Below are 15,528 nucleotides of genomic sequence, written 5' to 3' on the forward strand. Positions count from 1 at the left end.
GTGCCAGATGTTATAAACCAGTCAATAATGTTTAGTAGAAAGTTCATGTTTTGGATTACTCAAAGCAAATAAATCATTTCAATGAATGAATGAACTATTGAAAGGTTTCAATCGTTTTTAGACCACATATAAAAAATTGTTGCCACAAAAAATGGAATTTAATAGCCAAATAATAATTAGGCAAACTTTTTTTTTCCATTTTGTGAGAGAGCTGCAATCATGAAATATAAGCAGTTTTTAAATGACTGCTGTGAAACCTTATTGAACTCTCAAGAATCTGTGGTATCTATTTCAATTTTGTATACTATCAATTCAATATAATGGTGAAAATGGGACAATGCATTGAATGAGGCATGTTTACCAAGGGAAATATCTCATCAATAAAACGTCAGCACCAATCAGTCCATGACAGCCTATTTTACAGTTTTTCAAGCCATTGTTAGAAAAGGGAAATTAAAATGCAATGTGGTCCGTTCTTTGTGCCAAAGGTCCATTGTTTGATTTTTGTAGGCGTTTTGCGCAATCTTTCACACAGGCTGCTTTGCTAATGAAAGTTACAGTAGATGTTAAAACACGCTTTAGGGATCAGCTTTGATTTCTTCGCCCATAAATTTAAGGCTGAAAACACCAATGTCAAGGAACAACCCGGTGTAGTATTAAGAAAATCCTGTTAGAATCCATTTTTATTGCATTAGTTATGAGCGTTTAACTGCAAGCGAGCATGTGTACCTTTTTGCAGCCATGGACATGTTTAAAGTGTACGGTTTAATAGAACAGATACAACTTGTGATAAAGTATCTGAGCAGAGTATGGCTGCAAATGAACAAATGTGACAATGTAAAATTGGATTTTCTATTAAAGTCAAGCAGACAGAAAGCAAAGATCAAAGTAAAATTATACAATTATTTACATAAGTAAAAAATAAAAATCAGTTCCTTAAATGTTAATCCGCCTCTCTCAAGCTATCCAAAGATTATTTTTAAAATACCCTTTAGACAGTAGGATTATTATTATTATGTGTGTCAAAAAAAAAAAAAAAAAAAAAACCCAACAGAACGCTCTTTGTACAACTGTATTGTTACATATCAAAGCACAACAAAAGGATGCATTGACACCATACCATATAAACAGAACACTATTTCTGCTCCCATTTGATCACAATCAATCAGCTGGACTAATAAACTAAAAGATATTTCTAAAAAATAAAATAAAAGAGGAAGGAACAACAAAAGGAAAAGTATCAAGGGACAATAAAGGCATAATGAGTGCTTTGCACAAACACCATGGCTTTCAAACAGTCACACGATACAAACAAAACCAAAAAGCAAAAAGGCCTGCAAGCAACATGCATAATTAAGTTAAGGGAGCTGTTGAGGTCTTTGGCTGAGATGCAAAACTCTGCATGTTTCTCTACACTTTATAAGAATGAAATGCATTTCTAGAGCGCCCAGGCATCTCCACACTAAAATTACAGCAAAACATCGGATTTCTAAAGCAGCATGCACATTCTGAAAGCTTTCGCTACGCACAGTTTCCAAACAAATTGCAGCAAACACTAAAAGTAAATTACAGTCTGGGATCTTGCAAAGCAATGCATTTAAAATACAACATCACAATTACAAGCAAAAACATCTCGTTTAACATTTCAGCCCAACATTGTGCTACACTGAGCGGTATTCAAAACAAAGTCGAGAAAGTATTCAAAGTGTGTGTGTGTAAATCAGTGATTTATTCAGGTGCCGTGTGAGTACTGGAAACAGAGAGGGTGTGTTCAAGCTTGTGCGAGGTGGAGCTTGTTGTGTGAAAGTGAGACTACATGTGATGTTTAAATAACAAAGGGCAGTGGCTCTCTATTGGCAGGAAGCCTGAACGTATCTGCCATTCAAAGTCTCAACTCAGATAATCAGGTAATAGCCTTTTACTAATACACAGGGATCAGGAATAATTCACCTAAAAAAAAAATATATATATATATATATATATATATATATATATTTACTCGCACTCCCATCAATCCAAACTCAAATGCTGCTGCTGTTTTGTTTTTTTACAGTGGTGAATTTTCATGTTTTTTCCCTCCAAAAACAAATATGGTGCACAAACCCAATGTAATACTCGCTTTATATTCCAAGTCATCTGAAGCCATATGATCTCAAATTATTGACTCTGAAAACAGTAATTATCAGGTAAAAAGGAAAAGTTTACCCAAAAAATGTAATTCTATCATTTACTCACCCTTAAGTTGCTCCAAACCTGTATGACAAAAGAAGATATTTTGAAGAATATAGGTAACCAAACAGTTGATGGGCACCATTGACTTCCATAGTATGTGAAAAAAAAAAGTCAATGGGGTCCATCAACTGTTTGGTTACCTATATTTTTTAAAATATATTTTGTCTTCAACAAAAGAAAGAAACTCATACAGGTTTGGTGCAACTTGAGGGTGAGTAAATTATGACAAATTGTTTTTTGGGTGAACTATCCCTTTAACAGCTCACTTGAAGTGACTATTATCAGCGAATAATGATTTGGTCCGTTCATCTCATGAAGCAAATGTATAACTTCAGAAAACTTGGAAATATAGGTCATACAGGCCTTTTTTCTCAACAGTCATGATGTCATTAGGTGTTGATGTTGTCGTGCATGAAGATTTATAACAAAAAAAATTCCACAGCAAAAAAGAAAGGTTAGGTTGGAACAACCCAGTCATATTGGCTTTTGTAAATGCAATACCAGACTTGCAGGAAAAAAAATCCTTATTTTCATTACATATCCATCTACTATACACATACCAGAAGGGCTTTTTTTAATCATACACTAATCAGCAACAATTTGTGCATCTGTTAATGACAAGCAGCTGGAGACACTGTAAAGGTATAGGTGCACATATATTCCCATTACAAAACAAAAGCACATTCTTATCAATGACAGACTATGACAAACATGCCAGTTCTAACTTTGGGAAGGCAGTCAAATAGTCTCCTGTGTCAAAGCGATAAGAGCCTTTCCTCTTCCACTGCAAGCACAGCCAGTGTCTCAAATGCACACGTCACACATTCACACTCTTTGTCAGGCGCTCTCATTCAATCCGGTCCAAATTTAATAACAAATGTCTCCTGTGAAACATTCCAGAGGATCCAAAACATAAAAAACCTGCAGAGTCCATGTTTGTAGCTGCAGCAATCTGAGGCTGTTGTTTTTGTGATCAAAATCCACTCTGTATCTCCTCTTTATTGGTTCAGTGCAGCTAGCTGGACAGGTTCTGCTGAGGACACTTTAAGGAGCTTGGGGTAAAAACAAAAACAAAAAACAAAAAAAAAAAACCCTGGGGAACAGATTAGGGTCCATGGTTAAAATTGAGTGAACGCGAGAGTATGGAGAGGAAGAGGAAGGTGTGCGCGTTCATACTCACAGGTCAAAAGGCTATAACAAGCTGTTTCGTCCATTAGCGTGAGGAACTTTGGATCTCATTTGTTGCTGCATCGGGCCAGACTGCAAGAGGAAGTGACACAATTAGGTTATCGGCATGGAAAACATGCATAATTATTAACGAAAAGTCCACAAACAGAAGTTCACTTTAATAAACACAACTATTCTTTTAGTAGTAAAGTAATTTTTCATTGAAAGTCTTAAAGTAGTCATAAAGCACCATTTGATTCCTCATGATGTTTTGAGGTTTATTTTTTAATGCCATGTTAGCATTGAGGCAATATACATGGCAAACAAGGTCAATATCACAGTCCATAAAATTTGAAATATTAAAACATAAAACATTTCAACTTGACTTAAGATAGAAAATCTAAAATACATTCTGGTGAAACATTCGGAAATATTCCATGTAAAAATGTTTCTGAATAAAAGCGTTTTCTAGCAGTATCATAAAAATGACAGTTCAACAGAATATTTTTAACACTCAGGTAACAGGTAAAAGAGTCTGACGTACTAGGAAAATAAGAGTAAATTTCAGAATGCAAAACCTTATTCTGTGTCAAATAAAAGAGTCCTTCCAAAGGATCCCAACATTAAAGTGCCATATTATGCTGTTTTAAAGGTTCCTAATTTTTTTTTGGAGGTCTGATATAATATGCATCCAATGTCAAAAAAAAAGTTTTTTTTCATAATGAGCCTATGTGTGTACACATCACCTCATTTCTCAAAAAGTCTAAAAACATTTCGTTCGAAGATTCAGTCTTTCTAAACCCTGCCTTTCCAAGAGCCTACTCTGCTCTGATTGGTCAGACGGCCCAGTCTGTTGTGATTGGTCTACTGCTTACAGCGTGTGTCATAAATGAAACGCCCAAAGCGCCCATATCTGAATTTCAGCTCCAGAGGCTTCCTCAGTGCTCGGTTTCTAGTATCAATTCCAGTGCAAGTCTTCATCCTTCACAAACCAAACTCTTCAATGCTTCAGCAACAACTACCGTATTTTCCGGACTATAAGTCGCTCCGGAGTATAAGTCGCATCAGTCAAAAAATGCGTCATGAAGAGAAAAAAAACATATATAAGTCACACTGGAGTATAAGTCGCATTTATTTAGAAATTTATTTCACAAAATCCAAGACCAAGAACATACATTTAATCTGGAAAGGCAAGTTATTCAACTACACAGTAGCACACAGAACAACAGGCTGAGTAGGTGTCCGGTATGTTAACGCAACACATTAACAGTTATTCAGCTACACAATAGCATAAAGAACATATACCTGGGAGGCTGAATAGGCTAAATTAACATAAGCCAGGGAGTCCAACAAGCAAGTTACCAGTAAACAAGTTCACCAAGCTCCCGCGATCTCATTCCACATCACTGAATCCATTGAATTTTCTTCATATGGTGTCGCTTCTGAATAACTCCGCCAACTAGAGCGCCCTCTCGCGGCTGTAGACGGTAATGTTTTATCTTTGTTCATCTCAGTCTGAATTAATTTTGATATACAAGTCGCACCTGAATATAAGTCGCAGGACCAGCCAAACTATGAAAAAAAGTGCGACTTATAGTCCGGAAAATACGATACACATTGAGTCTGTCAAAGATGATGTTGTTCACGAGGACCCAATGAAGACCATTGGCTGGCTTTATGCAAACTTGTTACATCATTACGTAGGCATGTAAAGGAAAGTTGACGACTTGTTTCAGCAGTTCAGAAGCGATTCTTTCTTTTAGGAGACAATAACTTTATTTGTCGTTAGGGGTGTGCCGGTTTCAGAATTGGTGATGACGGTTATGACGTGAGTCAAATGTGACGGTTCGTAACATAACCGTCGGGGGGGGGGGGGTTGCGACGTTCGTCTGTTATAGGACAACTTAGTTTGAATAAAATTAATATTTGTGTAGTGTTCAATGTTGTTATCAATAGAGATACGCGGATGGGGTATTAGTTCTTCCGCAACCGCATCACATAACTCATCATCCGCACCAACATTTTTTAACCAGATTTCAAAGCCGCACCCGCCCGCCATCCGTGTTGCGGTCTATGGACGATGCAATGCTCTGCTGATGCGAGCCGCAAGAAAGCCCTTGTCTGTTCTAGAAAGGATGCAGCAAAGATATTTAATGCTAATGTATGAGCCATAGGCATACGCTGAGTTTCATTCATTTACGATGAGATGCGCTCTACTTCACAATGCAATGCAAGTGAACGCGGCGCGCCGTCGCCTCAATGTCACGGTTATTATATTGTCTCCTATATTTGTCTCCTTTTTATTTATTAAATACATGCAATTGGTTGATGAAACATTTATTAAAATTAAGATACAATTTGTACAAAACGAAATTCGCTTTAAAGAAAGGTTTTCTACAAAGCAAAACTTAATGAAGTGGTAAAAATCATGTCTGACGATTTACAAAACAAAACTTCATTAAGTGCTAAAAACCATGTCTCCCGATTGCAAATGTTCATTGCTAATGTTTATTATTGCAAATGTTTTTCATTTGTTTAATAAATCTCATAATGATGGCACATCACTATATCATAGCTTTTATTTCTATCTCAAATGATTGGCGGTCGGTCGGTCAGGGGGTACTTGGCAAAGAATCAAATACAGTTGGAAACGACGTAGACCATTAATAACACAGACTGTTAACAATTGTTTTTAATTAGTATTTAAACATTCTCTATGATAAAAAATGTTTGTAAAAAATATTTTAATAACACGGTTTTGGCGGTTATAGAGTTGTAATGACGGTGTTCAACTATAACCGTCGGTCTCACGGTTATATACTAACCGTCACACCCCTATTTGTCGTGCACTTTGATCTTTAAAACTTTGCAGACTTTTTACATTCACAAACAGCTACATTAAACACTAATATCTGAAAAAAAGATATTTAATAACAAAGATGATGATTATTATTATTATTCTAATGACCCTGTGCCGTCTTTTTAAATGAAGCTTTTGTTTATAAGGCATACTGTTGCACAATAAATGCTGCATAAACTAAAAGAAGTTCACACTTCTAAAGGCGGAGTTGAAAAAGAAACCTACATCCTTCATGCAACAACAAGCCTGTTTCACACACAGAGCTCTTCACAGCGTCACACCCATTGTTACATCATGTGTCTCAGGAACACTGAATCTTACAGCAGAACGAGGAGGAAGTCCATTTCACTGGGTCATTCTATACACAAGTTCCCAGCACAACACAAAAGAACAGAGACACAAGGGGAAAACCCAGCGAGTCAATCACCTGTTCAACACTCGGTGCATCACATGGACTATGAAAGGCTGATATCAACTAATACCGCTTATCACTGAAAGATTCAGCTATCAGCACAGTATTGTTAACAGGTCCAGTCTTTGCTTTGATAAAACTATTAAAGCTGCCATTGAATAAACTGCTCATTTCTTAAGAGGTGTGGAGTAAACTAAGAGCTGTACATTTTGCAAACCACGCATGAAGCTAAAGATCACCACTTAAAAATCAATCAATGACCACTGCAAAGACCTTGACGAACATTTCCTCGTTTAAAGAGCTCTTTTCTGGCTCCGACGGGCCGCCCGCCAACATTCCTCTGAGCAAGTTGCAGTCTGCTTGATTCTGCCCAGGTATTCACATTCAGTCCCTCTGTGAACTGCAGGATTAGGTAACTCATCACTTTCTGATTTGACAACACAACAGCCCAATGAACACAAGCTAAGATCTCACACGAGTCCCACTTCCGGTTCACATCTTACACAAGCACCATGTCTACTTTTTTCAGCCACACATGCTTTGTCAATTAGATTTATTAGACAGAATAATCATTTTATTTATTTATTTATATTTACAAACTTAAACTAAATACAAATATATTACCCCCTAGCTCATTAAATTTATGATGCCTTTACATTTAAAATAATAATAATAATAATAATAATAATAATAATAATAATAATAATAGACAACCTAAAAAAAACTAAACAGAAAGAGTAGTGGTTCTAATCGCATTACATTTAAAGTATTAACATTTATGATGTCTTTGCATTATAATAAAAATATTTTTGTCATGTTTTTTTACAAACATAAAATAAATTATTGATCCCATGCTTTTTAGATGTCTTAATATTTATGATGTCTTTACATAATAATAATAATAATAATAATAATAATAGATGATAATGATAATAAAAACTAACACTAATATACATGTATATAAAAAAATTTGTAAAAAAATTTTATTAAAGAAAAACTGAAAGTCTTGGCAGCACAGGAGGACCACTTTATTGGGAAACGTCCAACATCCATGTCAAGGAGTTAAACATGACATGCTCAGACAACTGGCAGGGAAAGAGGGCAAAAGAAAAACCACAGGGATTTTCAAAAGGTTTGACAGTGGGTGGCGGGTGTATTTGTACAAAAATCTCCAGCAACCCCATTTGCCTGTGACATCCCGGTATGACCCAGAGGTTTAGTAAATAATCCATGCAGAAGCATTCATTCTGTCATTGTAAATGTGTTATAGCCATGTCATAAACATTCAAATGAGTGAGTCCCACTGTACCAACACAATAAAACATGTCTTACCGGCTGCATGCCATCTGCCATTTCACCAGAGCCTATGTGTGTCAGATGAACGAAATTTGTGGGCTCTCCGATCATGCTACGGTCAATTCTCCTCCGTTTCTTCTTCTGTGAACATAAAGGCTTATATTAAAGAAAGTCCAGCAGAAAGATACAAAGCACATGATTGGCAGACAACTTAAGCCACAGGTGTTCAAAATATAAGTGTAGTGAGTGATCTCAATGAAGCCCGTCATGTGACCACACCAGTGCCTGGATGATATTACACTAAATTTTCCCTATGGAATCTATTCCTGGATACATCCGGAAGATCCTAAAAATCCCCAAACGTTATACCATTTACTCAACAGTTTCTCTTTGCTTTGTTTCCCAGATCTCGCCCATGTGGTAAAGTTACAGAGAGATTATATAAGTAAACCTAAAAACAAAACCTTGTATCAACAACCGGAATAATTATTTGATGAGATCATGTGCCATAGTAGGGGTGTTGGCATACATGCCATTACTTGTCTGGCCACAGTGAAGAAAGTGCGTTTAACAACACATGACACTGGATTTATATTGTCAAGTATCAAATATATCTTCTAGACTCATCTGAAAACTCACACTATAGTTTTGAAACAGGCCAGAGATCATTTGATGTCAGTGTTCAGTTCATTTGACTGATGTAAAAAGTGTACAAGTAAGCCGCACCAGAGTCTGTTTGAAAAGGTGGTCAGTGTATGGTTCATGTAAACTCTGGTACAATTCACAATTGGTATGAACCATCCTAACTCACAGAAGTGAGTCGCTTTTGATTACATATTTATACATTTGCAATGCATGTTAATAATAATAATAATAATAGTAATAATAATGCATTAACATTATTTTTATCATTACATAAATAGTGCTTTCTAAATAACAGTAATATTCTAATTAAACAATCCTTACTATGACAAATGTAATAAATACTTTGAAGTACAATTTTGACTAAAATAGGGCTATAAATATTTATTTTTAATGGTAATTATTAATATTATTTTATAATATAAATATTTATTTCTAAATAGTAATTAAAGAAAGGGTCATGACATGAGAAATCAAAATGGCCTTGATCTTCTGACATATGAGAGATCTTTGTACATTATACATCCTGCAAGTTCCATAGCTTAAAACGTCCTCCTCATTATAAACAAAGCATTTATTTAATCAGGCTCCAAAAACGACTCGTAATGATACTGCAGGATCTGTGACATTACAAGGGAAAATACATTTGCAATTGACTGCCTCCAGACTTCGACGAATAGTTATAATCGCATCATATGCCCCGCCCACTGGCATTGAGTTGCTTAATGGCTGACATTTGGCTACATCTGAAGTGAGCTTTGCGTCACATCAAAATCAAATAGAACCCATTATAATCACTGACGCTGTCTACAATGGATATAGTACACAGATGCACGTTCAGTTTCAGACATATTCACACACTTGAGTCTGTCGACAACAGAAGAGTGAAGAACGTTCACTTTGACGTGTCCCGTTTAAACAGCTCATTTTGCATCTCTGTACAGACTTAAGAAGGATCCCAGCATCAGGAACAAATGGATGGTTTATATTAATGCTGTCCCAGATCACATCAGATAATTATATGTTTGTTCAGAGCATTTTGTTTTGTAAACTGGGGAGTGTAATGGAGAGCTCGCAAATAAACTTTTGTTGAAAGTGGAGTTCATTTTGTTAATGAAAACTATCAAGAAAAATGTTTGTCGAAAAGCTTTTTTCCCCATGACGAGACAATGATGATGACAATAAGGTGCAACATGCAATATCGTTGACGAAAGAAGACCAGACTAAAATGTAGATAAAAAAACTTTACCAAAATCTCTTTGTCCAAAAAAAATAAAATAAAAATAAATAAAAATTACAGACTGCTGTACAACCCTCTAAAAACTACATTTGACACAGGACTAAGACTAAATAAATAAAAAAAGCTGACAAAATTAACTCTAGTTGAAAGATGAAGAAGCCAAATGTATTGGATCTGACAGCAGCTGCAACGCAATCTGCAAGTAAATGATTTCATAAGGCTTTTTTATGGGTGTTTTCAAAACACTTACGCTTCACTATTGACTTCACTTACACACGTGCATTAGCAAATGGAGTGGATGTTGAGACTGTTTCCTATGCAATGATGTTAGCCAATCATAACAGTGGCAGTTTACTGACAAATCTTAAAGGAGTCGCCCCTTAAAAACAGATCATTTCAGACAGTGTCAGAATGAGGGTTAAAAACAATCCACATATTTGTTTGTTTGCTTTTGTGCAAAAAAAAAACTATTAACATAAGTGAACCTCAAGAAACATAAAAAAAAAAAAATCCATGTCATGACCCCTTTAAAATAATTAGTCAATATGACAAATTCAACGAGCACTTGAAGGTACTTATGAATAAAACATGATTATAGATATTTCCTTTTAGTTTATGTACAACAATTACAATAATAAATAATAACAAATGCATTATTATTGTTATTTTTAAACTAGATCCCTTTTATTAATTTTTTTACCTCAAAGTGCTAATTAGACTAGGCATATTGCTGTTAATTATTATTTAATAAGAAAGAATACAATTATTAGTTTTAAGAAAGAACGAACCATCCAGCCTAAAGTTATAACTCCATAAATGCAAAACTCTTGTGTAACTCCAGACATCCTTCAAAGGTGTTTACTTTCATAACCTGTATAGCCAATGGCCCATAGCACATGTCCTTATCTGTTGTAAGGAGACACTTAAAGTAATCATTTTATCCAAATCAGTTTAAGAAAATTGCTCTTGCACTGGGAAGTAGAACTGGTCTGTATTACAGATGCCCACTGATGTCCAACCCCACCCCCCCACCCAACAATAGAACAAACAAGAACCTAAAAATAAAAAGAGGAAGGAGGGAGGAAAAGAATGAGCACTCCCAGCTCGGAGGAGCCAGCTTCCCTTCAGAACCCCCTGTCATTGTTACAGGAGACCATGGTAAACCTGGGTCACTCATCATTGGCTCAGAACCCCAATCCAGATAAAACAAACTGACTAACAAAGATTGAATGGAGCCAAATAATTTGTCAAATGCATAGCTATTCTAGAAATACAGGAATACTAGAAAAACAGGAATTCTTTTACTTCCAGGAATGTTAAAGGGATAGTCCAGCCAAAAATGTAATTACTGTCATCATTTACTCACTTTTCCCAAACTCTTTACTTTGTTTTGTTCAAGCAACACAAAAGGAGAAGTTTAGCAGAATGTCCAAACTTTCTCTTTTTCCAATGAAATGAAAGTAGACAGCCAGGGACTGTCATAAAAGCGCCATAAAAGAGATCCATATTGCATAACTCATGCTCTATTTTCAAAGTCTTTTAAAGCCATATGATTATTTTGTGTGAGGAACAGACTGATAATATAGTCATTGTTCACAGCAATAACGTTTGAGGTCATGATCAATAACGTTTGAGGTCACACCTGGTACAACACATCTTTTGAGCCACCACATTTGAATATGCACAAGCACAAATGAGATTTTAGAGCTAAAGTGGAAAATACATTTTTTAGATAAAAAGTAACATCAAACTATATGGCTTTAGAAGACTTGGAATATAGTATGCGAGTCATGCAATACTTTTATGGTGCTTTTTGTTCATTTTGGAATCTGACAGATGGTGGTCACTGTATGAAAAATAGCAGCATCAACATTATGTTAAACTTAGGGTGAGAGAATGACAACAAGTTAAATTTTTGGGTGAACTTAAGAACACATGACGAATTTAACAAAAAAATACATTGGATGCATCATACACTACCGTTCAAGATTTTGGGGTCGGTAAGCTCACCATGGCAGCATTCATTTAATCAAACAGAAAAACAGAGTTAAAAAAAGGAATGTTGTGAAATATTACTACAATTTAAAATAGCTGTTTTGTACTTAATTTATGTTATCGCAAAGCTGAATTTTCAGCATTATTACTATCATTACAGTCTTCAGTGTCACATGATCCTTCAGAAATCATTCTAATATGCTGATTTGCTTCAAGAAACATTTCTTAATACATTTTTAAACCAGTTGTGTTGCTTAAAGGGTTAGTTCACCCAAAAGTTAGTTCACCCAGTCGTTCCAAGCCCGTAAGACCTCCGTTCATCTTCGGAACACAGTTTAAGCTAATTTTAGATTTAGTCCGAGAGCTTTCTGTCCCTCCATTGAAAATGTATGTACGGTATACTGTCCATGTCCAGAAAAGGTAATACAGACATCATCAAAGTAGTCCGAGTGACTACAGTGGCTCAATCTTAAGCTGTGTTCCGAAGATGAACGGAGGTCTTACGGGCTTGGAACGACATGAGGGCGATTCATTAATGACATAATTTTAATTTTTGGGTGAACTAACCCTTTAATATTTTTGTGGAAACCTGTGATCCATTTTTCTTTTACATTTTTAATGAACAAAAAGTTCAAAAGAACAGCATTTATTATAAACATTTTTAACATTTGTAAATGTCTTTAAAGTCACTTTTGATCAAATTAATACATAATTGCTAAATAAAAGTATTATTTCTTTAAAAACTCTTACTGACCCCAAACTCTTGGTCATAAATCCTAATAATAAATATGCATGTATGGGCACATTTATCAGACTTCCTTCACATGCGAAGTGGTTCGGATCCATGAAGCTACCTCTACACATCCACCCGTCCAATGACAGAGCATTCTTTGTCCATCTAGGTTTCACGTCTGGCTTCACTCTCCAAAACACATTTGCACTCCTGACAAACTCCTGAGACTATCTGGGTCACATTCACATCAGCTGAAAGGTTTCTTTTCTGTCCTAGACCAGCATGAGTCATTCTTCGCGTGATTAGTGAACAAAAATTGCATGAGCCACGGGGAAGGCCAAATTGACGAAATTAGTCCAGATGTTGATCTCAAGAGGAGCCTGGTATCAATACCTGTGACTCATGCAGATTCTTGAAAACTAGGTTTTATTGCATTAAAATGGTTTATGATGAAAGTCTGGGGAAAAAAAACTATAAATCTCTCCAAATGAGGCACTTACCGGAGTAGGTTTGGCTACCACACAGCAGCCGATCTTATGCCAGAACGCACTCATCTCCGGCGCGCACCGGTTGGATTCCCCCCTCTCTCTCGCCACCCTGCAGGCCGTTTAGAGACGAGATAGAGAGAGAATCTAATCCTCAAAACTCAGCGATATAAGCCGTGACACGCCCAAAAACCTCTGTCCTGATCACCGACAGAATCCTTGTTGATGTCTGTGCTTTAAGTATATATAAGACCCCTTAATTCCCTCAGTTATTCTGGGGCCCTAATTTCCAGTTGATTCTGTAGGACTGTGGTGTTTATGCCAGGCAGTGATGTTGCAAACAAATCTGTTTAATGAAAGAAAAAAAAAAGAAAAAAGAAACGATTTTAATGAAGTAGACATGATCCATCATACAAGCACACCATAAATTTAGCATACCACATAAAAAAAGACCGATTACAAATGAAGCACATAAAACCAGTAAAACAAATACAAGATCTTGACCAAAAATGTATGAACCTCTTGACGGAAATAAATATTGTGATGTTATTTCAATCAAGAGGTGTATCAAGACCTTGTATTGACAATGCAAGAGTCCAGCACTCTGTAAAGTCTACTCCAGCACATCCCAAAGACTTTCAATGAATTTAAGGTCTGGAGTCACAGGTACCAATTCATGTGTGAAAATGATTCTTCATGCTCCTTCCTTTTTAAGAAATGAAAAGCTATCCATCAATTAGGGTTAGAAGAACTGTTGCCAAACATATTTAACATGCTAGAAACATAATAATCAGTAATCACTGATTAATCACAATGCAATAATGACCAATAAAAGACTCATAAGCATTTTTTTTGGCCGGGCAGTGTTAGTAATCCAAATAACCTTTAAAAAATCTGAATGGTCCTACTATTTGCATAAAATAAAATGAAGTAGTATGGCAGTACCACCCATCATGCAGTAATATCATGACATTTCCAAACATATAATTTGGTAATACCATGGTAGGCCTACTTTGCTACAATTGTACTGAATATTTCATGGTACTCCAATTCATTTAAAAAAATAGCATGGTATGGTGGATGTTAAAAAAACAAAAACAAAAAAACAAACAAAAAAACACATGGCAGTAGTACCATGGTAGTTTATAATAAATTAATGAATTAGTTAATAAACAAACAATAGTATAAATCCAAACTTTGTAACCGTCTTAAACGTTGAGCTGTGCTGTCTAGATAGATAGGGCCCTTTATGCTGTCTAGGAAGGCAGTTCACTATTTTTTTTTTTTTAAAGACACACAACCGCTTTCTTGTGCACTGACACTTTAAAGTGCAAAACCGTTACAACTAAGCGAAATACACGGAAAAATCGGTGTAACAATGAGCAAAAACCTGTTAAACAGACAGCTACTAAACACACCTAGAATGAGTTCAGTAAACGAGGAACAACGGTTTACAAACGTCACAAACCACTCAGCCGCAAGCAGAAAAAACAAACAGCCCGGTGGAAGTTAAGACAAACACTAACGCAGTGTCTAAACGTTTAAAAAAGGTTTTTTTCCCCGACAAGTTTTAACTCGCAGCACCTCGATGATTAAGTTGTCAGAGAGTAATCCGACTAAAGTTAATTTGACTAAATTATCTTTCTCGTCTTTCTTACTCGAGCACACCAGCGCTGTTCTTATTCAAACCGAACTGTTACTGAAAGTTTGGCACAACAATCCAGCTCGACACCGGGCCATGGTAGCGGCTCAAATGAATTAAAAAAGTTCAACAGAGTATTGGGAAAAGTTATTTTTCCTCATACGATATAAAATATAAAGAAATATGCTTACTTCCTTACATGTAAAAGAGAGTCCCAGTGAAGCGCCTCTTGTGTGGAGAGCCGAGGGTGGAAATGACCAAATGACTCTGTGTTTCCCAGATCACTGAGGTGTGGTTGAAGTTTCCCCCATTAATATGAGGAAATACTTCAAAACGGAGACCATCAGCGCCACCAATGGGCTACTATATAGACCCAGAAGACAAAAGTTGTTGAATTTAGTATTTTTTTTCTTCATGTCATTACATTGTTAGAGCATAAGAAACAAATGAAAAAGAAACATTAATATATATATATATATATATATATATATATATATATATATATTTTTTTTTTTTTTTTTTTTTTTTTTTCATATGTCATTATGCTGTGTAAGTTTAGTGTAGTGGACTACCACTGTGTAGTGGACACCAGGACTCGTTTAAAATATAAAAAGGTGAATGTTCTTTCATTCACCAATCAATTTTTAGGTTTCAGGATTTTTTTTAAACCAAACTTTGTATAAAAATGATTCTCAACTATTTTATGAAATATATAATTGAAATATTTTTACTTTGTGCAAAATGTGGGTACACATGCTGCTGATAAATATGCTTTAAGTCCTGGTGTCCTCTACAGTGGAAATGTATAAAATCAATGGCCTGTT

General features: G+C 35.7%; 1 protein-coding gene across 1 annotated transcript; it reads right to left on the bottom strand.

Moving 5' to 3' along the window:
* Window positions 1–2,681: 2,681 nt before the first annotated feature.
* cdc42se1 (CDC42 small effector 1) lies at window positions 2,682–15,041 on the bottom strand. Its single transcript, XM_084087958.1, has 5 exons — window positions 14,904–15,041; window positions 13,078–13,408; window positions 8,004–8,108; window positions 3,413–3,492; window positions 2,682–3,325 (listed from the first exon to the last, which is right to left on the bottom strand). Exons 2-4 carry the CDS (start codon window positions 13,129–13,131, stop codon window positions 3,424–3,426), a joined length of 228 nt encoding a protein of 75 aa, XP_083944084.1. The 5' UTR covers window positions 13,132–13,408; window positions 14,904–15,041; the 3' UTR covers window positions 2,682–3,325; window positions 3,413–3,423.
* Window positions 15,042–15,528: the final 487 nt, after the last annotated feature.

This window comes from Abramis brama (genome assembly GCF_963993115.1).
Source record: "Abramis brama genome assembly, chromosome: 17".
Taxonomy (NCBI): domain Eukaryota; kingdom Metazoa; phylum Chordata; class Actinopteri; order Cypriniformes; family Leuciscidae; genus Abramis; species Abramis brama.